Source organism: Agelaius tricolor, unplaced genomic scaffold, assembly GCF_023055355.1.
Source record: "Agelaius tricolor isolate 1412-34295 unplaced genomic scaffold, bAgeTri1.0.p SCAF_11, whole genome shotgun sequence".
Taxonomy (NCBI): Eukaryota; Metazoa; Chordata; class Aves; order Passeriformes; family Icteridae; genus Agelaius; species Agelaius tricolor.
This window is the reverse complement of record NW_027269271.1, coordinates 4,820,069-4,843,724: the sequence shown is the minus strand read 5'-3', so window position 1 is coordinate 4,843,724 and position 23,656 is coordinate 4,820,069. Positions and strand designations below refer to the sequence as shown.

At 42.5% G+C, this 23,656-nt stretch overlaps 1 protein-coding gene and 1 long non-coding RNA gene across 10 annotated transcripts in view; one reads left to right on the top strand and one right to left on the bottom strand.

The window, feature by feature from the left end:
* The window catches only part of RABGAP1L (RAB GTPase activating protein 1 like), a 233,879-nt gene that overhangs the window by 175,154 nt on the left and 35,069 nt on the right, over window positions 1-23,656 (top strand). For all 9 annotated transcript variants that reach the window (XM_071435913.1, XM_071435920.1, XM_071435918.1 and 6 more), the window contains one exon: window positions 1,412-1,540. In XM_071435913.1, coding sequence (XP_071292014.1) covers window positions 1,412-1,540 — 129 coding nt within the window. The remainder of the gene's footprint in view (window positions 1-1,411; window positions 1,541-23,656) is intronic.
* Window positions 14,341-23,019, bottom strand: LOC139594181 (uncharacterized). Its single transcript, XR_011680526.1, has 3 exons — window positions 22,959-23,019; window positions 22,496-22,652; window positions 14,341-14,995 (listed from the first exon to the last, which is right to left on the bottom strand). It is a non-coding gene; the product is annotated as an uncharacterized lncRNA (long non-coding RNA).

Genomic DNA, 23,656 nt, shown 5'->3' with positions numbered 1-23,656 from the left:
ACAAGGGGGAATGGCTTCAAACTGCCAGAGAACCGGGTTGGATTAGATATTGGGAAGAATTTCTTCCCTGTGAGGGTGGGGAGGTCCAGACAGAGACTGAGAAGCTGTGGCTGCCCCACCTGTGGAAATGTCCAGGGCCAGGTTGGATGGGGCTTGGAGCAGCTTGGGATGGTGGAAGGTGCTCCTGTCATGGCAAGGGGTTGGAATGAGGTGGCTTTGAGGTCCCTTCCAGCCCAAGCCATTGTGGGATTCTCTGGATTCAAGTGGATAACAACATAATTAAGAATCAGACTTTGAACTGATGTGTGTGTAATGTACCCAGTGTGTGTAATGAGGCAAAAAATGACACTGGGTGTTTGTTACTGATGAGAAAGCAGAGGATGCCCACGTGGAAATGTTGGCACACATGGAAATGGTGGTGGTGGTGGTGGTACATAAGCAATTAATTCAGCACTTAACCAAAAGTGCCTGTGCTGCTGCTGAGGTATTTGCAGTTACACACATTACACAGTGTAGATCTCCACCATATGAGTACCTCTGTTGACAGAGTTTTGTTTACTCTTTTCTGGGCTAAAACCCTTGAAATTCACATTTTTGAGATGATGTTCTGAATGTCTTGTCAGGACTTTCAGGTTCTGTGAACCATTTAAAGGAACTGTCCCTAGGCTTGGGATTTGGTACCTTCTGAACTCTTGGTGCAGGTCTCAGTAACCTGGAGGGTGGATACATTTGTCCCTGTGAATCACATGGCTCTGTCAGGGACAGGAGTGGATTCATGGTGAATGTGTAACATCTTCTGACCTTTTAGACTTCATACCACTGAGAGGTCCAGTAGCCTGGCAGATGTAGAAATAAACATGTAGAATGTTTTCTGGCACAGTGTTCTTTGAGAAATTGTGTCACAGACTTCAGCACATTGACTTGCTGATGCCTTGTATGAATCATGTGCTTCTGCTCTTCATGTCTGTGACTATACATACATTAAATATATTTACTTTGTCTTTTTAAGGCAGTACCATGAGAATCAGAAATGGTCTAATGCACAAGCTTTCCAGGAAATATAGTAATTTCTCCTAGGTTTTTGTTGTTTGCTTGTTTGGGCTTTTTTTTTCTCTTCACTGACATCTTGACAGGCTGAGCCAGAATCCTTTTCTTACCTGGCAGGTATAGAAGGATAAAATCCATTCCCATGTTGCAGTCCTCTGTGCTGCCCTGCCTAGGATTCCTTGGATGGGCTTTAGCCTCTGTTTGTTGTATGAAGCAGAGTTAAAAGAGCTGATTTCAAGGAGGATGACTTAGAGCTAATGTGAATATTGGTGGTTTGGAATGCATCCAGTAAATGACAAATCAAGTAGAAGAGCGTGACTGCATGTTCCCAGGGTTTATTGTAGTTCCCTGTGTTTAATTGCAGACCTCCAAAGAGGACCTTCTACAGGCTGATTTTGAAGGAGCTTTAAAATTCTTCAGGGTTCAGTTGCCCAAGAGGTACAGAGCTGAGGAGAACGCCCGGAGACTCATGGAACAAGCTTGCAACATTAAGGTAAGGATGGACTTCATTGCTTCTCATTCAGCCAGGAGTTTGTACAAGATGAGTCAAATGCAACGTTAAAAATGGCAATAGCATGGGGAAAGTAAAGAAATTAAATCACTGGTTTATTGCTTTTATATATGTTTGTATAATTACACATACACCCCTTCTGTCTTTAAAGAAAGTGAATCTGTGACCTTTTCTCTCTTTGTCTGCTTGGGTGCAAGCTAATAATTAAACCAGAAAAACGGTGCATCATCAACAATTATCAGAACTCACTAATTCCTTATTTGTTTTATAAACAGTGACTGCAGTAAACCAATAATCACTGTATGATAATCATGCAAACAAAGCTCAGATATTATTTGTTTTGCTCAGAAGCTGTTTAACTGCTGAGTGCTGTGTATAATACCTTTGAATTGAGGTAGAAATGAGTTTTGTTTGTATATCAAGCTTACCAAGACAGAATATTTTTTTATATTCTACCCTACCTAAGATTCTGCTGTCAGAAGTCAGGCTACTCTGAACTTACTGACTACAAGTATTGGACTTCAACCAAATTAGAGAAGCATGACTGTAAGCTGTTGAGGGTGGAAACCTGTTGAAAATGGCTGCAGAGTTCATAAAGTGGTCATTTGGAAGGTCCTGGATTATTTTTTTTTTTTGGTTGAAATACTTATTGCTATGGAGGGGCTTAATGTTTGATCTTGGAGAAAAAGTGTTTTAGGCATTTCTTGGAATGTGAGCTCTGATGGCAGTGCATGTTTGGTGTGCCCAGTGATGCACAGAGAGCATCCCACTAGGAAGAATATTCCTGCAACACTCTGCCTCTTTTTATCTCTCTCAATGTATTTGTTAATTTCCCTTGTGCTGCTTAATTTCATCATTTATTAAGCAAGGGCTTTTTCCCTTCTGCTTAAAACACTGATCTTATGAAAAAAATAGGTCTTGCCATCTGAATGTTTATTCCAGCCAAGGAAAAGAAGATCTGTGCAAATGTTTTAGTAAAATTGTACTTGAATTTCAACTCTGCTGCTGAAAGAGAGTATTTGTGAGTACAAGGCTGCAGTTTGATATTTAGTGTTTAGTGCTTGGTTGTTGAAAATGAGTAATTGAAGGACTTAGCAAGTACAGGAGAATTATCTTTCTGCTACTTACTCAGTGTTTATTTTCTGATGGGAGGTTGAAGTCTTCATGGTACTTGTTGGAAGAGCTATTTGTCAATTTTCTCATGCCTTTCCCCTTTTCTTGTGCATTATATTGTATGTCACATGATGTTATTTGTCATTAGTTTTTCATTTAGTACTGGATGTGTGTGTATGTGATGTGCTTTATTGAGGAAATATTTTGAAATGCACCTGAGGCAGATGCTCAGGGTTCAGCACCTGGGGCCAGTTGTGGGAAGAGTGTGACATTCTGAGCTGTTAGTTGACAGGAAGGGGTAGGGTTTGACAGTGAATTAATTCACTGCATACACAGGATTTCACACACTGGATTCTGGTCAAGAGAAAAGCTCAGGTGAGTGTAGCAAACGTGGAGTCAAGTCACCTCTTGTGTGTTAGAGAAGTGTGTGGGGATTAGTAGAAATTGCTGAAAAGAGAATTTAGAGGCAGGATCTGGGGTTCTCAGGGGTAGGGAAAAGGGGAAGGTTGAAGTCACCTTCTGCTGTGTCAGTACCTGCTGCTCTGGTGTGATTAGAGTTGGGCTCTGCTGACTCCCTGAGCATACAACTCATCCTGTAAGAGACTTCAGGACCTCAATGTGAGGAAACTCAGCACAAGACCCCACTGGAGGGAAGGTAAAACTTAAATTAAATGAGTGTGTGTCCCCAGACCTGCACCCTTGTCACAGGTGCCACTCATCCCCATGGTCACTGGAGCATCGTCTGGCCATGGTCCCTGGGGTGGGGTGAGGATGAGGAGCAGTGGCTGTGGAGTCCTCAGTGTGTCCCAGGATCCTCTTAACTGGTGACAATAAATTGGCTTTTGGACATGGTTTTTGTACTGTCTAGGAAGGACAGGAACATGTTGCCTGTGAAAAACGCCAATCACTTGTTTTTAAAATTTTAGAAGTTTAATAGTAATAAAATGGTTATAAAATAGTAATACAATTAGAGTAATAATAATTTGGACAATTTGGATTAGGACAATATGAGACAATAGAAACAAAGAGTTACAGACAGTCCAGGTACCTTTTCTGGGCAGCACAAGCCCGAAAAAGGACCCACATTAACAGAGGATTAACCCTTAAAAACAACAGCCTGTTGCATATTCATACACCTCATCCATGATGCATAAATTCCATTCAAACACAGGATTCTGTCTGGGCAGTGTCAGCTTCTTCCTCTGAATCCCAATGGTGCCCTCGAGGCGGGAAGAAGTTCATTTCTCCTGATAATGGAGCAATAAATTCTCTTTCTCTCTAAGATTCAGGTGTCCTGTGGCTGCTATCTGGTGCAAGTCCTTTTTTTTTTTTTTTAAATATCCTACATAGCATAGTTTCTATTTTAACCTTATGTTATAACCTAAAACTATATTTAACACACTATTTAAGAGAATTAATACAGCATCACTTTCTAACACAACACATATAATATTCATTTGAATATTTGTGAAAAGCCAATCATAAAATACGCATTTTTCACATTGCCCTTGGTGGTTCTGGAGTGTCCATCTGTGGAGACACTCCAAACACAGATTGCCCTGAGTGACTGCTGTAGGTCACCCTCCTCCAAAGGGTGGTTTAGACCCGATGTCCTCCAGAGATCACTTCCCACCTAAACCAATCCATGATTCTATAATTAGACATTAGAACCATTGAATTTATTTACCACCAGGTGCTAATAATTGCAGGAGCTGACATGCTCAGACAGGAGATTTTAGTCTTGATCATCACGAGTGGTGGAGTCCCAGGGAGCACAGAGGTTGCATGAAGAGCAGTTGTCTGTCTTGTTGAATGCAGCAAAACTTGTTCTGTTAAAAAAGGCCATGCCAGACCCTTAAACTGCTTTTTGGTGCTGTATGAAAGAGGCACTGTGTGCCTTTCCACTGCTTATGGGCTCTATTAGTACTTGTAGACTAAACAATAGATGGTTTTAGAGCACGTATCACACAGTAAGTGAATGGAGGATTTTCTTCAGATTTCTCAGCTAATGACAGAGGCATAAACATCTAAAACCAGAACTGTGTTGTGGCCAGGCTGCATAGTGAGCTGTATATTTTCCAGTGGTTCTTTTAATTTTGTTCCTGCATTACTGCAAAACAAAACAGGAGTTTAACAGTAATAAAAATCCACCTCTCCTTATTTACTTTTTTCTTGAGCTTTAGCTGAGCTACTTCTAGTCCTGCAGAAGATAAATTTAAAACTACTTGGTGTTTTTTCTCCTTGATTTCACAACTTTTCAATTGAGTTCAGGATGTAACCCTTGGATTTTGAAAGTGCTGTATTGGAAATAGTTCTATCACACTGCTTTTTGAAAAAAAAAACCAAAAGATTGGTATCTGTCTTTCTCTCAAGAGTAGATCTACAAATACAAAAAAAAAAAAAGCTGCTATTAAATGAAATTTCTGTGTAGAATGTGCTAGAGAATGTCTTTTTCAATTAAGAATTATTTTTGGTGGTTATTCACTAGGTCTGGATTTCAGTCATTTACTAGTAAATCACTGGGAACATCAGTGGAATTAGAATGAACAGTAGTGTTTTCCTACAGAGCTTGTTGGGTCATATTCCATTGTTGAAGAGCATTTTGAACTAATTCATACTATGAAATAATAGGGCCTAAGAAATAATATAGTCTGGATGTGTAATCATAGAAGGATTTTTATGCTTATGCTTGGGGGAGGGAATTTTTTACTTTCCTCATTTTTCTGCCTTTACAAGAGTTTTTCTGTGTCTCTGGAGGCCCAATTTGATAAATGAATGAATGAAGACCCTCTTCTAGATTTCATGAAGGTTAATCCTAATGATGCTCTTTCATGAAAACATCTGACAAATTCTTCATGCTCACAGCATCTGCCTCAGTTGCCTTTTGCATCTTCTTGCAGTTTCTCTTGCATAGACCTCTGTGTGTCCTAAAGAAGTTGTAATGAGCTTGGATTTTAATAGAGAAGTCACATCACCTCTGTTCTTCCACCTGGCTTCAGGCAGGTGAGGAACAGGAGAAAGTCTCACTGGGAGATCTACTCCATATGAGCTTCCCTGGATTGTCATTTTCCAGTGAATTCAGGGAGTTGTGCCCATTTCTCCATGACTGTCCCGTGGCATTTGGAAATGGGAAATGACAGAGCTGACATTCAGCATGTGGTAGCTCTGGAAATTCAGAATGTGTTCCATTGCAGCTCTGGAAATGCCATGAGGTTGAGTGTACCAGATGGACAGGTGGGGACATCCTCAGAATTACCTGTGGGATGTGCCCCTGTGCCCAGGGAAGGTGAGGTGAACACATGGGATGAGATACACAGGAACCTGCAGGGAAGGTTGTTCTGTAGCATCTCTAGAGACACCTTCTGTTCCTGGCTCAGGCACTGCAGTTGGGCTCTCATCTGTCCCCATCCTCAGCAGCAGGAAAGATCTAACACTGAACTTCTTCTAGAAGTTTCTTCCCAACCATGTAAATCTCCCTTCTGGACAATATTGGCCCCCAGCAGCATTATGAGATTGCTGCTCTCAGCACCTTCAGTGAGACCAGCAATTGGCCCTGAATAAAAACAGTGCCTTTTCCAGTGCAAAGCAGCCACACACATTTTTGTCACCTCTCACGGTACTGCCAAGGCTGTCACCCACAGCTGGAGCTGGCACCAGGGCTGTGGATAATAGCAGAGTCAAGGAGAACAGGCTACAGTAGCAGGAGCTGTGCTAAGCTTGTTCTCATTCTAGAATTGTTCCTTGGTGACATTTAAAGCAGCTTTACTTTATAATGTTGCCATTTCAATGTTTTCAGTTGAGAGTGGTGATTTGAAGCTCACACCTTGCTGCTGGGGATGACTGACTTGTTTCACACCTCTGTTATCTTCTATCTGGATGTGATTTTTTACAGGCATGGTTTAACTAACCTATTGACTTATGTGAGTTTCAATGGGTAAGATTAAAAATAGCTGGTTTGCTCTCTTCTCTCTAGAGCATTCCCTCTCTCTGTGCTTATCTCTATATGTGTGTACTTATCCAGATACTTGGGGATCTTGCTATCATGGTAAGACAACACAGAATGCAAGAGAAGAGCAAAGGAGGTCACTGCAGAAAGGCCCTGAAACTCCACAAGCATTGGCTCTACCAGTGTTGTATCTATTTAACCTTCCAGTATAAAGGACAGGTTAAAAATTGCTCATTTATCAACTTCTTCAGAAAAGGCCAAACCAAATTGAAAAGGATTTGGTTTAGATCTGTAGAAAACCCTGTCATGCTTGTATGCAATTTCTTACTAAAAGCCAATGATCAATTGCCCTTATTATGTCTGTGCTGTTATCTCTGAAGTGCAGATCCACTTGTCCTGGTGACAAGGGTCATGGTTTTTAATTCCTGTCCTGTTTGCAGCTCCAGCTTCCTTCTTTCTGCTCAGCTTTGTGGTGTAGGGCACTGCAATGAGCCAGCATCTGGAAATCACATTAAAATGCCTGCAGTGGAGTTGGATGTTCAATGTGATTGTAATCTTGGTAATAAGTGTTAACACCATAGAAAGGAATGTTGTTAATTTAAAACAGTAGTTTGAGCTTGAAATGTTTATTTATTTTAACTTATAATACTTATTTAATATTCCAGTGAGCAGGCATGTTGCCCAGTAGTGAGGCTGTATTTTCATGGTGTTTAAGCATTAGCAAAACTGTTCAGTTATTTTATTTGGTTTGTCTTTTTTTCATTTGCACTGAGTTGGTATTGTAAGGGACATCAGGTGTGTCATGAATTCTTCCTCAATAGGAAAGGCATAGAATGCTATTATAATTATTAGTTAAGTATATTATTATTAAAGTATAATCACATTTTAACAATTTAAAGCAGTTCTGCAGCCTGACTGAGTACAAGTATTTTGGTGTCTTTGTATTAGTCACTGGTTGACATTTGCACTTGTGAGCAGTGGCATCAACCAGAGCAGTGTTGCAGATAAAAGTTTTCCAAGAACTGTAAAAGTCTGAGGTGGAAAAGTTGGTACAAACATTCATTGTCTCTATCCCCAGCAGTTGTATCACTTTGCCCAAATTCTTAGTGGTTTCATTCAGCAAGGTGAGGAGGGCACCTGAAAGCTGCTCCATGGTTCAGCAGAGCACCTAAATCATTTTGTTCCCCTTGGTGCCATCAGGAGTCAGGGCTTTCAGTGTGACACCAGATGTTTCTGTTCCAAGTGGGAGCAGCAGAGCATCCTCAGCAGGGCCTTCTGGCCTGAGCTTCTTGAATCTGGCTCCTTCCCTGGGTGAAAAACAGCAGCTTTCCATCCTTGTGTCTGGAAATAGTACAGAGAGCAGGAGATGGAGATGGCACTGTTTGACAGCTCTGTGTTCTGGCACCTTTGCCAGAATGTGTCTAAAATAACTCATCTCTAGAAGTAAGAGGAAGTGAACCTTTCTCCCCAGCTGAACTCCAGTCCCAGGTTGGCTGGAGCATTGACTCACCCCCTGTGAGGTGACACATGAAAATATCTCATGCAAAGTTCTCTATTTGCAGTGGTCTCTGTGTTGAGGATTAGCAGTGTCTGCAGTTCCTACTGACAGCACAGTGCTCATATTAGTTTTTTAGAGGAGAAACTCAACTCTCTCTTCCTTTGGAGGAAACAAACCCAGTAACTGATTTTCCCCAAAAATGCCTTGAGTTTGACTATGGAGAAAGCCTTATGGTAGTGCCTGGCAGGTTATTCTTATTCTCCCAGTAAGATGGTGTCCTTTTTAAAGACATTTCTGTGATGCAAAAGAGGCGGTAGAGGAAGAAATGTATCCCAGCATCAGCACTTACAACCATAATTAAAAGGAACAAACCCACAGGATTTCACATTTTGTGGAGAAAGAGGTGTAGGTAAAAGTGCAGCTGCAGAAATGCCTGGAAACAAGCTCTGCACCCCATGTTTATGCTGGCAAAGTGTTCCTTGATACTGACTTAAACATCAACAAAACTGTTGAGACTTAAGATGTCAACATCTCCCTGGAGGTGGGAATTCCTCTGTGCTTCTCTTGGATATCTTTCAGGCAGTCAGGTCTGAGGGAGCAGGTAGCAGCTTGGCATAAGCAGTGTAGTAATTCTGAGGAAATGTAATTTTTTATATGCAAAAGACACTGGGGCCAAGGCATGACCCTTGCCAGCCAAAGTTTTGGTGTTGTCCATGACCCTGAAAAATATTATATCTTTATTTTTTTAGAACTCAACTCCTATGACCTGAGAAACTCTGAATTCTCTCCTCTAAACAGCAGAGGAAGAAGCTCTGTTGTCTGCTGGGAGTTCAGGGCACCCACAGAGAATTATTTTTTATTTCTTAAGTCTAGAAGTCTTAGAATACATGCATTGGGAAGTGATTGTGTTTAGAGAAAAAAATTGAAGCTGCCTTTTGTCTTTTTTGATCAGCCAATATAGTATGTGTCCTTCTCAGAAAAGCTGTGGTTATTTCATTCCTGCACATGTAACAGAATAAAAAAATTGAAGTTTTTGGAAACAGCCATGGGTGGGGTTTGGTGTGGCTGTCCCATCCCTTGAAGTGTCCAAGGCCAGGCTGGGCAGGGCTTGGAGCCACCTGGGCCAGGGGAAGGTGTCCCTGCCAGGGCAGAGGGGGGAACAAGAGGAGATTCAAGATCTCTCCCAACCCAAACCACTCTGTGATCCCACTCTGTGATCCCACTCTGTGATTCTCTCTTGCAGAAAGCTCCAATAATCCAGAGCCAGTGCCCACAGTGACCCAGGAAAAGCAGAGATTCACTCTCAGTGTAGCCCAGTCAACAGTTGGGATGGGACATTGGGTTCATTCTGGTTTTTGACAAATTAAGGAGGTGACAAATTCTGAGGAGGTGAGAAATTCTGAAGCACTGTGCTATGCTGAGACCTAGAGGTAAACTTGTAAAAATAATTGGGAGGAGAAGGAAAAGAAAAGGCAAAGCCTAACAATTTTCCCTTATTTCCCCCAGGGCTTTTGCAAGCAAACAGAAGAGGCACTGGGGGTACTGTCTTCATGTATTTTTGCTGGTGTTTGATTTCTCAGGCACCTGCACTTGGATTTACTTCTCTGCTTTGAAAATGAGGGGACAAACCAAACTAAGTATAGGAGACAGTGACTGCATTTCATAAACAGAACTCTGCAGGGACAGCAGCTTTTAGAGCTGAAAGTCTTATTAATAACTTGCTATTACAAGCCCCAGGCATTGTTTTTGGCATTATTGACACTGTTGGAAATTAAATTCAGCAAGCAGTTACTTGGCTGTTCTCTGAGCACTGTGTAGCTACTGGAGCAGGACTGTAGCTGGGTGCTTTATAAGGGCAATATTCACATTTTTAGGATCTTCTGATTGCTTTGCTTCAGGATTCTCTGGTTTCTGGTTTCCTACAGTTAATTGCTTTCATTTTTAGCATATTGTAGCCTTGTTTCTCTTGTGGAGATTGAGTGGTATGGTAAACATGGTGTTACATTGTTTATATTGTTACATTTGTTTATGTTTGGGCATAAGTAGATTGCACCTGGCTGGTACCTCATGTCAAGCAGCAGATGAAGATCAGACCTCCTCATTGGGTTGCCCTAGCTGTCTGTTATTCTTTCAGCTTCCTTTGCTTAATTAACTAATGCAATTTCCTGGACAATAATTTTTAATCAAAATTTGATTCTGCAAGTTAGTCAAAAGCCATGAAAAAACTGAAAATCTCATCTCCAAGTTATTAATCAGCATAATAATTAGCATAGATGCAGAAATCCAGAGAGGAACTGTTTACAAGGGCATGGAGTGAGAGGACAAGAGGCAGTGGCTCCAAAGTGAGAGTAGATTTAGATGGGATTTTGGGAAGGAATTGTTCCCTGTGAGGGTGGGCAGGCCCTGGCACAGGGTGCCCAGAGCAGCTGTGGCTGCCCCTGGATCCCTGGCAGTGCCCAAGGCCAGGCTGGATGGGGTTTGGAGCAACCTGGGACAGTGGAAGGTGTCCCTGCCCATGGCACAGGATTGAAACAGCTCCTTTTTCATCTCAGAAATCCTTTGGTTAACCCAGAGCTCAGAGCACAAGATCAATGCCCTTACAGTGCATCCTTGTGAGGAACAATGTGATGGCAGTCTGAGTGAGCCACCCAAGGTGCTCCCTCTTTGCACAGCAGGCAATGTTGATTCTGTTTCAGCCAGGCAGGAGCAGTGGGAAGAGCTGGAGAAGGGATCAGGGCTTTGCTTCTGTGGTATTTTCTGTGTCTCCTGTCAGAGGAGGAATTGATGAATCTGACTCCATGTTCCTAGAAGGCTAATTTATTATGAAATTAAATTATATTATATTATATTGATATTATAATATGATGTGATATTATAATATATCATATCATAATTATGCCATACTAAAAACTGTACTAAAGAATAGAGAAAGGATGCTTACAGAAGGCTAAAAGATAATAATGAAAAACTGGTGACTCTCTTCCAGAGTCCTGACACAGCTGGCTGTGATTGGTCATTGAGTCAAAACAATTCACATGAAACCAGTCAAACAACCACCTGTTGGATAACAATCTCCAACCACATTCCAAAGCAGCAAAACACAGGAGAAGCAAACGAGATAATATTGTTTTCATTTTTCTCTGAGGCTTCTCAGCTTCCCAGGAGAAGAATCCTGGGCAAAGAGGATTTTTCAGAAAATGTGATGGTGACATGCTTCCTACCTGAGGGTGACATGTTCCACTTGCTCCTGTGTGCCCCAGGGCACCTGTTGCAAGCAGCTGGATTGAATAATGCTTTAGCAATTGAATAATGCTTTAGCATCTGAGCACCTGCTTGCCTTACCTCAGGCTCATTTCTTCTCCCACTGTGGATGACACACAAAACTTTATTGTCAGGCTGTTCCTTTTGATGATTGTGCAATCTACCAGACCTGTCAGAAATAAGGAAAAAATTCAATCACCTTGTCACCACTGCCTTACTTTCAAATGTTAAACAGTAAGTGTGATGTCTTTTCTCATGAGGCAGTGGTGAAGGAGATTTCTCTCACTGAAAGGAGCTGTATTTTGGTGCCACAGAACACAGTGTTCTTCATTCCAGCTGCTTGTCCAGACCATCATACTCAGGTAAGCTTGTAGGGACACAAATCCTGTTGTTTTAAATAGCAGCAGGAAGCTCAGAGGCAAATTTGGCCCTTGTTTTTCTTGTAATGCAAAGTGAAATGTAGGTTTGTGTTGTAATGAACTTCCTCCAAGAGATCTTGCTTCTTTTTCCCTTTTCTAAGCACAGTGTGAAGCAGGGCATGTTCCTTCTGCAGGAGGACGGACATGTGGTGGGAAAGGAGTATTTTCCTTGGCACAGTTTGTGTTTCCCAGAATTCTAATGAGGGGTTTGCAAAGGCATTGACTCTCTAGTTGAGGGGGATCTGCTTTAGCCATGTGTTTTTTCCTTTTGTCCCAATACGCACCAGAGCCACCTTCTCCAGCCAACACAACAAATCCAAGTGCTTCAAGACTTGGTAAAAACCACTTCTGGTCAGGGCTGGGGGTGTAAAGGGGAAGAAGGTGAGCCTGGAAAAGCTCCATCCCTGCTCTCTGCCAGCAGAGGAACTCCCAGCCTGGAGTGCAGATGCTCATCCCAGGGGCAGCAGTAATTGCTGAGGGCAGTTGGGAGCAGGGCCAGAGCCCATCTCATGTTTCACTGCTCTCATCCATCAAGCAGCATCTCCTTTGGTGGCTGAGCCTCTAATGGGAAGGAGCAGCACATTTATAGATCCAGCACTGGGCTGGGAGCTCACACAGGGGCTTGTTGGGAGCCCAGGGAACAGCCAGGAGTCCCCCTCTGGTTTTCTTTAGTCTTTCTTTATTGTGACATCCCCAAATATCAGTAATGATCCTGTCTGACAGAAGGGCTTTGCCACACAGGGTGCCTGTTTAAAGAACACAGCTGTTCACCTGTATGACTTGTGGATGTTCAACCTTTGATCCATCGTGCAGGAATATTATACAAGATTATATACTGCCATAGGAATTTGGGGGGAAACTGCTGGAAAGGTGAAAAAACCTGAGAAATGTTCAAGTCCCTGGTGTAAGGGGTTTCACACACCTGTACTCACTGATGAGGGCTGGAGTAAAACAAGCTCCTGTTGTAAGGTCACACAGGTCTGGGGTTTGTGTTTGTGCCCTTTTTGTTGCTGTTATGATATAAAGTGAACTGTAAGGATTAGGAAGATAATTTGGAACACTTCTCAGAAACATCACTAATGATGGCTCTTAATTTTTTAATGTGCCTCACCTTGTACTAATGGACTTAAACCAGCATTTTATGCTGAAGGCAAATTTGTTGCCATTAGAAAAGGAGGTTTGTCTGCTCCAGGAGTGTAAGAACATACAGCACCTGTAATGGAGGAAAGTACTAAGCTTTTATTCTTGTGACCTTGTTCAAATAGGGTGTAATTACAATATAATTCAATTCTGACAGTCTGGAAACCATGGCAGTTGACATAAAGTGACATTTCAGGAGAAATAGGCATGTGTTTTAGTACATCTCTTTCTGTCTCTTAAGCATTATTGATGTTATTTGCTCTTCCTGCTTCCCTTGCTCCACTCTTAATACACAATCAGAACACCAGATTCTGGAAAATGTGCAACAGTGGATCATAGTTAACCTTGTAAATAAAATCCAGTGTGCTGGACAGTGAGGTGAGCTGGTTGCTGTATGCCTGCTGTATTTGTGTTAATATAGCAGTACTTTTTAATCTCCTTGGAGAGATTAAATCCTGGCATGCACACCTTCAGGGATTCATTTAGGAAAGCAGAGAATAAAATTCCATTTGACTTTTTGATATGGTCTTTGGTTCTTGTGACCTAAACCAAGACTCTCCTCCTTCAGTAATGGATTTTGCTCAGGCTCAGGGAGCACAAACAGTTCCAGCAGGTGCTTGACTCTGCAAATACCCCGGAGATGTCACAGCAGGACTTTGTCATCCCTCGATCAGAGGAGGAAAAGCTGCAGCTGTGAGCTCAGGCACAGACAACTCCAGGCAGCAAAAAGGAAAAGTGACAAGGTGTATTTTCCATCTGTGTACTTCTCTAGCACTGGAATCACCTTATTCCCAATTAGCTCTTACAGCATATGGGCTGGTTTGTGTGCACTAGGAATATCTCAGTGCAGTCAGTTATCTCTGTGTCTCTCCCTTCTGAGACTGGTCGTTACACCTTTGATGAGTCATTTAATAGGCTCATTAAGGAAATGGAGGGTATCTCATCTAAGTGTTCGCTCACTGAGCCACAGTCGCCTTCCTTTCAACCCCAGACAAAGAAGGAAACAAAACATTGCCAAATGCATCTCTGTGTGCAGCTCCCAAGGACACAGAATTCGTTTTTAAAGTTGTAAAGATTGAAAGCAGCCATCCTGCTCTGTCCTGTGTAATCTCCTACCTATGGAACTGGGCATGGCTTTTAAACCCTCCACCCCATCACAGGAAAAATGAAGTGGTGTGATGGGGTACTCAGGGGGATAAAATGCAGGTGAGAAGTTTCCCTGCTCCAAGTAAATTTGGTTCACTGGTAGCCCCCAGATGGTTTTCACAGTAGCTGAAGTGCCACACAAGTACAAGTTATCTGTAAATAAGGAGTGAAATGAGTTATCTCTGTGCAGTGTGTGTATAAAGCAGGGAGCAAGGCCACTGTGTTTTCCCTTTGCTCCTCCTGCTGGATTCCTGGACAAGCTGCTCTTGTGGTGGTGGTCACAGGGGTCCAGGACAAGGGAAGAGATGAGAATCTTGACTCCATGTTTCAGAAGGCTGATTTTTTATTTTATTATATATATTATATTAAAAGAAAATTATATACTAAAAGAACAAAGGATTTCATCAGAAGGCTAGCAAGGAATAGAAAGGAATGGAAATAAAATCTTGTGACTGCTCACAGCCTTGACACAAGTGGCTGTGGTTGGTCATCAAGTAAAAACAATTTCACATGTTGGGTAAACAATTCTCCAAATCACATTCCAAAGCTAAAGCTTCTCAGTTTCTCAGGACAAAAGATCCTAAAGAAAGGATTTTTTCATAAAATATGTCCATGACACTGCTCAGCCCCTGTGCTGACCCAGCCACCATCCCACACCACCCTCAGTGGATCTTGTGCTTGCTGCCAGGATCCAGCTGCATTTAGCAGTGGGAAACAATCAGCTGGTACACTCCAGCCCCAGATTAGGTGACCCAGAGAAATATTTTATTCAAAACTATTTAAGTCCTCCATGAAATGTCCACATGGTGTTCTTGCTGCTCTCATTGCTCACTTCTCTCTAGTAGCTGCTGTGTATATAATGATCCTCTTCTGTGTCCACATGAGGCTGTTCCAGAAGGCTGGGGAGGAATTACCTGGCCAGAATAAATGGGTTTATATTGCTGAGATTCAGTTACTTAAAGATTCCCAGGGTGCGTGTTCCTTTAGTGAATGCAGAGGTAGCATGGTGATAAAACCTGAACATGCAAGGCTGGGGAAATGTTTTAGGTAACTGCCACTGAAAACATGCTCTGTGGTCAGCTGGCACTAACATAGCCAGGGGAGTCCAACAGAACTGGGTTTGAGCTATTTAAGATGGTTAATAAGTAATTAACCCAGGAGGTGACTGTAACAGCCATCATTTGAATCAAGATTGAATGATTGGTTTCCCAGGCATGCTCTGGAATGTATCAGTTTGCTGGCAGGACAAAGCCTCTCAGCCAGGTCCATTAACAATCCCTGCATTCAGGAGCCCCTCCTTAAGGATGCCTACAGGATCAGATTCACCAGTTACTTCTTCTTTCCTTACTGCTGCCAGGAAAAGGCCACCTCCCCACATTTCCATTCAATTTGTCTTTAGCTGAAAAGATGCTGATTTCATGCTCTCTTACCCTGCAGCAGCCAGCCTGTTGCTAAGATACTGAAAAGGCCGGGGTCTGGGTGCTTTTTTTCAGCCCACTGCAATTCTTATTTATTTATTTATGCATCTTATTTACATAGCTAAACAGATCTCTTTCCCACTGCAGAAGCAGAGCCACAAGGCTCCAGGTTGCAGCAGGGTGCCTTGACTGGCATAGCTGCTTGTCCAGCACCATCCTCTGCCCTGTTTTTCCTGCTCATCAACTGAGCAAACTTCTCAGGATATTTGTTGAGCTGGAGTGGCATCCAGGAGTGTAATGGAAGTATGTTTTAAAGGCATGGCTGGCCATGGATTGCCTACCCAGTGTTTGATCACAACAGTCCTTGATGGAAATAAAACGGGTCAGAACAAAGATGGCTTTAAGCCAATTTTTCTTCTTACTTTATTTCTGGCTGCTTTAGTTTCAGCAGTGTCCACATTCCAGGCTTGTTGTAGCCTAACCAGCTCTTCCAGAGTGAGGAGATGGTTATCCTTCCCTAGCCAGGGAGCAGCCCTGCTCTACAGGCAGCTCTGCAGGACCAGCTGCATTTTTGTGGGGTGGGGCTGGGATCCCAGCCAGGGCACAGCTCTGTCTGAAATGGTATCCAGGGCAGGAGCAGGCTGCTGATGGAGTGTGCCTGCACAGAGAAACTGGCAGAGCATTTATTTATAGTGGCTACAGGTGGATAGCTGAGGTGTAATGAAAACGTTGCTGTGCCATTTGTTCCAGATGTGCTCCCCACACCAGAGAAGCTGGAAGTGGTTGGTGTGCTCTGTTCCATCCTGCATTGCTCAGAGAACCTCCTTGGCAAGCAGGGAACCAGTAGCACTGATGTGAGTGGCTTCTCACCACCAGGAAAGCATCAGGCAGGAGTACTGCACCATAGCCTGGCTCTGCTTGGCCCATTTTTCTTTTGTGAAATATGCCAATCACTTGTTTTTAAAATTTTAAAAGTTTAATAGTAATAAAATGGTTATAAAAATAGTAATATAATTAGAGTAATAATAATTTGGACAATTTGGATAAGGACAATATGAGACAATAAAAACAAAGAGTTATGGGCAGTCCAGGTACCTTTTCTGGGCAGCATAAACCTGAAAAAGGACCCACTTTAACAGAGGATTAACCCTTAAAAACAACAGCCTGTTGCATATTCATGCCCCTCATCCATGATGCATAAATTCCATTCAAACACAGGATTCTGTCTGGCCAGTGTCAACTTCTTCCTCTGAATCCTGACAGCATCGTCCTGACTGAGCGAGGCAGGAAGAAGTTCATTTCTCCTGATAATGGAGCAGTAAATTCTCTTTCTCTGAAAGATTCAGGTGTCCTGTGGCTGCTATCTCACTGCAAGTCCTTTCTTTAAAAAAGTATCCTACATAGCATAGTTTCTATTTTAACATTTTGTTATAACCTAAAACTATATTTTTTTAACACATTACTTAATTAATACATCATCACTTTCTAACACAACACATATAATATTCATTTGAATATTTGTGAAAAGCCAATCATAAAATACACATTTTTCACATCTTTTTTTGCTGAAAGCACTGCCACACTCCTCAGTAAAAACTTCAGAGACAATTCAGAGCCTCTCAGAAGCCCCAGTATTTTGCACCTCCTGCACAATACTGGAGCTTGAGAAAGAAGTGAGTGAATCCTGTAGATATTTCTTTGGAACAAACAGGGACCAAACTGGCTTTTCTCCCTATTTCCTTTTTGTTTCATGAGGCAGAGCCAACATTCATGAAGCTCAGTCTCTGGACTATACTTGTTCAACAGATGTTGCCTTTTGGGCCTCTCCTTGCAGCCTTTGGCTGTGCTAACTGACAGCTTCTTTGTCTAACTGCTGTAGTTTTCATTGTGGAATTCTTTTTGCTAAAAAATCATTTTTCTGCTTTGATGATCCAGCTATTACGTGAGTCTCTGGAGAAGAACAGAGAGAAGGACACAAACACTTGGGTTTGTACATACAGCACTGCAAAACAGGGGTTGTGCCCAAGGCCAGATGTCATTTTTTTTTACATTGAAGTGAGATGAGGAAGGTGATGCTTTAAGTCCAGATTGAATTTTCTTCTTATTTACTTTAAGCATTCAATGACCCATTTGGAAAGCTGAATTATATCTGTGTGGCTTGGCATGCTCATGATGTATTCTCATTTTTTCAGAATAGACTCCTGGTCTTGTCATTTATGGCACATCTGTCACTGGGGTGTCCACTGCTTAACACCCAGAGGGGGGTGCTGATTATAAAGCCTTTGCTGACCAGCAGCTCCATGTAGTTTTTTAATTTGGCTGAGATTTCACAAGCCAAGCTGTGCTGTTTGTGTCAGGTGTGGGTTTTGGTGCCATTGTTCACCCAGAGCTCAGGTGCTCTGGCAGGTGGGGAAGTTACCTCATGTATTCTCTCAGCTGAGGTGTGAACAAAGCTCTGGAGACTTGGTACCAGCCTGAATGGCCAGGAATAACTTCTGCTGCCCTCAGAGGGTTTTTCAGGTACGTTTGAAAAGATGAGTCAACACATCGTAATTTCCTTTGTTGAAGATAGGAAGAATAAGATCTTTCCTATGGGGTGATGTCAGAAAATTAGGGAACAGGAGATGATGTTTAACACCTAGAAGCAGAGAAGGGGCTGGGATGGGTGTGGATCTCTGCATTTCTCATTCTGGCTCTTCCCACCTGGCAGACTCAGCTGTCACTCTTGAACTTTCAGGGCTCTGGTAAAATGTGGGGTGGTCTGCAGAGCTGAAAAAGGGCAGAGTAACCCTGAGCTGCCAGGGGCATTGCAGAGACACAGCTGCCCTGGGGCTGATCACTGATGTCTGCTGCTCTCTCTTTGGTGGGAGTGGGCCCAGCCAGCTTCTATACCCTGAGGTCCTGTAACTCTGAAAGATTCAAGAAGAGCCCAGGAGTGCAAACAGCACTGATAAACAGAGCACAAGTTGTGCATTCTTACTGGAAAAATGAAAAGCATTTTTAAAGTGAGAAAAAATCATAGTATTGCCCAACAAAATATCCTGGATGTTTTGCCATGCACTGCTGATAAGGGATGGCCAAAGGCACTTGCAGACCAAGGGTGTTCCATCTCCAGCTCAGAGTGGGCTTTTTCTCTTGCTGCTCTTGCATTTAATTAGCAGAGATAAGAAAAATGACTCAGACCTGTTTCTGGTCTTTCTCAATTTCATAGTTCTAACTAACATCAAGGAAATTACCCTTTGGGTTTTAGTTTTCCCCATGAGATACCTTTACCCTCGTATCAGAGTGAGCAGTGTCAGGCTCTATCACAAGTGTCACCAGTAGGACTCATTTTTTTCACTCTCCTTAAAGCTGGGGTGTCCAGTTAATGTCCTCATAAATCAGTTGCCAGTCCCCAGGCAACTCTTCAGTGCCAGGAGTGTTACTAAGTCCATGTGTATTTCTCTGGGAAGGTTCTGCAGTGAGAAATATTTCCAGAAGAAAGATACTGTGTGGCATTTCAAGAAACAACCCTAGCACCTTTTTCATCTGTGATTCTATATCTGAGAAAGGTGATCGAATCCTTCACTGCTTTCATAGAGGAATTCTTTTTAAAGATGTCCCTGCTCATTGCAACAGGGTTGGACAAGATGATCTTTAAATGTCCTTTCCAAAGCATTCTGTGATTCTGTGACAGAGTAATGGGAAACAGAGTTATTCTGTCACAAGTGAGAGAAGGACATCTATAACCCTGGAAAAAGCAGTATGGAGGTACCTGGACTTCCATGACATGAAATTCACTGTAGACAGCAGCATAGCTTTTCTTTTTCATCTTAGTTTTTACTTTCTTGTGAGCTGAGGTTTGTTTTGTTTCATTGACTTTCCAAATAGTGAAAGTAATGATGGGAGATCATATAAAATATGTACTTGGGAAATATATTAAGGAATTTTATTGTGATAGAAGCCTCTTCTAAAAAACATTTTGCAAATCATTCTAAATTGTATTGCATCCTGTTTTTCTTTGTTTGATGGGGTTTTCTTCCTTTAGATCAAGCAAAAACTACCTCTCACTCATTACCAGCACTTCCTTTGCATTTCTTGCAAAATTAATTTTGCACAAACACTTCCTCTACATGCAAGACATTAAAAAATTAAGGACAGATTAGAAATTATGGCTCAATTTTGTCTCTAAATATAGGCCTCTAGCTGGACATTGAGAGGAGTCAACAGGAGCACTGGGAGTGAGGGAGCTTCTAAGAGAGCTCAGCCCTTGCACTTGACCTCAGCTTAAGCAGCACTTTGTGCCCAGCCTGAGCACGTGGCTACAAGGAGAAAATGTCCTCCTGCCCTGTGGACATCTCTGCTGAGCTGGAGCAATCCCTTATGTTGGTATTTTTTTAGGGAGCCTCTCATTTCTTTTAGTTGAGTTGAGTATCATAGTAGTAAGTAATACAAGACCTAGAGTCAAGATTTTAAATAAAAGACAAACTTGGGGAGGGTAGAAAAATATATGGAAATCTCTGGTTTCTGAAGAAATACCTGATTATCACACAGAGCTCTTTGATACCTGGTGGCAGCATTTGCCTTCTCTGCCCCTCCATACATACCATTTGAGCTCTTAAAATAAGCTTATTAACAGTCAAATCAAGACAGGGTGATCTTTAAATGACATGTAAATACAGAAGCTTTTCTCATTGTGTTATACTGAAGCATTAAATGTAGATGCAGATTTTCCCAGTGGGAGACTAGATCAGCACAGTTAAGTACTGGAATAGTTTGTCTCCCAAATCATCTTGTGAGAACAGAATTTCCCTTTCACTGGACTGGATGATGATGAATAGGGATTTAGGGGCAGAGGATTATGTGGGGTGTAGATTAGTGGATACTACTGGTAGTCTTGTACAGCTGATCTGCTTGCATGGTCCTGATCTTCCTTTCTCCCCTGGAGCTGACCTGTTCCAATTGCCAGGGACTTTGTCCAGGGGAGTACAGACTTAGCTGCTTTCTGCCTTTCCTAGCAAATGGGTCTCAGGTCAAATGCCTTCTCTGTCTCAGCTGGCTGTTTGTTACCTTTGGTATCAACAATTACCAGCAAGTGCTGTTTGCTGGATGTTTTTAGGCTGCACTCAGTCCTGTGACCTCCAAGTTAATGCCTTGATTTTTAACCCCAGCACTGAGGGACACGCCACTCTCCTGGAAGGTGGCACTAGTTTGTACTTTTAATGCAAAATGCATGGAATGATCTCATTTCAGAGTCATCAGGCATGCCTCAGTCTAGACTGTGTCTCACAGTCCCACTGACTGCTAAACCTCAGGGAAGGTGCCTGGACTGCTCTGCCTGGTTTAGCCCAGCCTGGCTGACACCATGTGCCATTTCCTGCTCAGCCACATCACTTCAGTCTTAATTGCTCCTTATCTCATCTTTCAAGCAATCACAGGGCAGATTTATTTTTTGTTTTGGGAATATGCCATTACCATCGTGCTGTTTCCATACAGAAATGTCTCAGCTTTCCCTTAGGGCTCCTGTCAGGGTGTCAGTGAGGCACCAGCACAGCCAGGGAGAGTTTGTGCATGGCCAGCTGCTGTGGGATTGATGAGCAGAGGATGTGCTGGGGTCCTTCCTTTTTCTTCCTGTTACTTAACTACAAGAATTTCTCATGGCATCTGGCTCTCCAGCCTTTCCAGCCTTTCCTTCTTTCCCTTTTTTTTTTTTTTTCTTGTCCCAGACTGAAGGTCAGGTGCAAAGTGATGGTCAGTAAAGATACCAAAATCTGAGCTGAGGCAGGGCACTTGAGGTCATCTAGGTGAACAATTCACTGCATTCTCCCTGTGCAGCATGGCTGCTTCAGCACTGCAGCAATCTTGACACACAACATCAGTAATAGTACAGCTTTGAGGTCTCCATTTTCCATTATTTTTACCTTTATTAGTCTTCCTTAGGGACATAGGTAAGGACCCCTAGCCCCTCTTTGGGAAGGGAATGAAAAACATGAAGAGATGGAATCCTGGGCCCTGTGTGAGTATCTTCCTGTGACAGATGTTGCTATTTAAGGTGCTGATTAATGTTAATTAGTATCTTTTGTTTGCTCTAAGTGAAAAGACAGCAGGCTATTTGGGTGAAATCCCTGAATCAACCTGTACTGAAACCAGGCCAGAAATCCATGTAAATCGTTGTAAGTGCAAAGCATCCCTATACAGCTCTTATGCTAATTTTCTTGGATAATATGCTTGACCCATTTTGGTTTCTTTTCAAATTTTGGTTTCTTTTCAATATCAAGTGAAGCGATAAAAGCAACAAGTTTAAAATATATTTCCCAGGTAGTGTTGAGTTTGTTATGGAATTTAGCTCTAAATGCTGTTTGTGTGGTCTGAATGCCACACAAGCATTATTCAGTTCTTGGATTAGCAGCCCCAGGGAATATCAGGGACACTTGTAATGGCAAACAGGTTGTTAATGGTTGCTCATTCAGCTGTTGAGGGCTGGTGATTTGGCTTGCACAGCTTTAGGAGACACTGGTCATGGCTGTGGGGCAGGTGTGGGAAGGTCCCTGGCCCTGCTCTGGAGCTGTCACCACTTCTCTGAGCTGGGGAGTTGAGTTGCTTCTGGATGTCTGCTGTCATGGAACTGCAAGGAGTTAAAAAAGGGTCCCCAAAGTGAAGGGGTGACACAGGAGACAGGTGGCAGAAGCCTGCTGGTTTTCAGGAAATTACGCTCCAAGGCAGATCAGGAATTTCTGCCCGTTCCTTCTGCATGGTTTCTGTAGTGTTCTCTCTATTCCAGACCAGCCTGGCTCACTCAGAGGGCATTAGGCTGGAGGAGAGTTTGCCTGTTGGGGAGCTCACTGGTACCACCCCTTGCTTTTCCAGACAGGAAAAAAAGAAAAACAAAACCATATTTTGCCAAAACAAAAGTATGGGGAGAGAGGAAATATGCTCAGCTCAATTAGTTACACTAGGTAAATAAAAAGTATGCCCTAAATATCCTGTAAAATCTGTTTAGAATTTTAAAAGACTCACACTAAGATTCAGTATTCCTTTACTTGCTATCAATTCTGGCTCAGGGATGTCTGGTTCTTTCCTTGTTCCTTTGTCACCTGTCACACCATAGCTCCTTGTGGGGCTAAGCAATAAAATCCCCTCATAGTTCAGCTGGAGTCCTGTGCTGCCTTTGCCACTGGAAAAAAACATGAACAAGCAAAAAGTCAATGCAACTCTAACCCAGATTCTAAGCAGGCAAGAAGGAAGTTGGTGAAGCAAAATATTTCTGGCAGACAATTCACATCTGAAGGAAGCATAGCTGGAGAGAGGAAATTACTTCTGTTGCCCTTAGAAAAAGCGATAGTGGCAGGATAGGAAAGATGGATGAACGCATGAAGTAAAATGTGAACTTAATAAATTAAAAATCAAAAGAGGTTCATGAATTCATTTTAAAAGGTTCAAAATAATCTGGAATGGACTGAGCTGAATAATGAGCATGTACCTGTAGGCTGCTGTCCCAGCTATGCTGCTGTTTAATCTTCTTCGTGTTTGTGTGACTCTAGAAATCAAGAGGCAGATTTATTTTGGTCATGCCTTATTTAGCTGTAGTTCTAAGTTATGTAAAACCTGAAATGAAGGGGAAACTTGACCCAAACCCTTAAGATTTCAATTGCTAATAACCACCTCAGTGAGGAACAGAGCTAAGACACAGAACAGAATTAGTTGAGAATGAGCTTAGAGATACCCAGGGAGTGAGCTCCAGTAGGCTGGGCAGTGATTGGCTGGACTGCTCTTCCCCCTTTGGAGTTTTGGGGTGTGGCTGATGAAGAGTTTTACTTTCTTTCTTTAAAGATCATCTAGAGGAACACTGTGGAAGAAAATCCTTATGCAGCAGTTGTCGCTTGGAAGCAGGAGTAGTAACATGCAGCAGATTTGGGGAGGCTGGGAGAGGAGAATTTGGGTATTTGGCATCATGAAATGAAGATTCCCAAGTCCTCAGCTCTTCCCTGTGTTGGGATACACAGTTCCATGGAGGGGGAGTGCATCACCGTGTGTCAGGAATGCCTCAGCAATTCCAGCCATGCTGACCTCTGCCACCACTGGGACACCACATTCCCCTTCTCCAGTGGGATGGCTTTGCTGGCTTTAATCTGCAGAAATGAGTTTACACTTTTGCTAGCTAATAGGGAGGATTTGCCC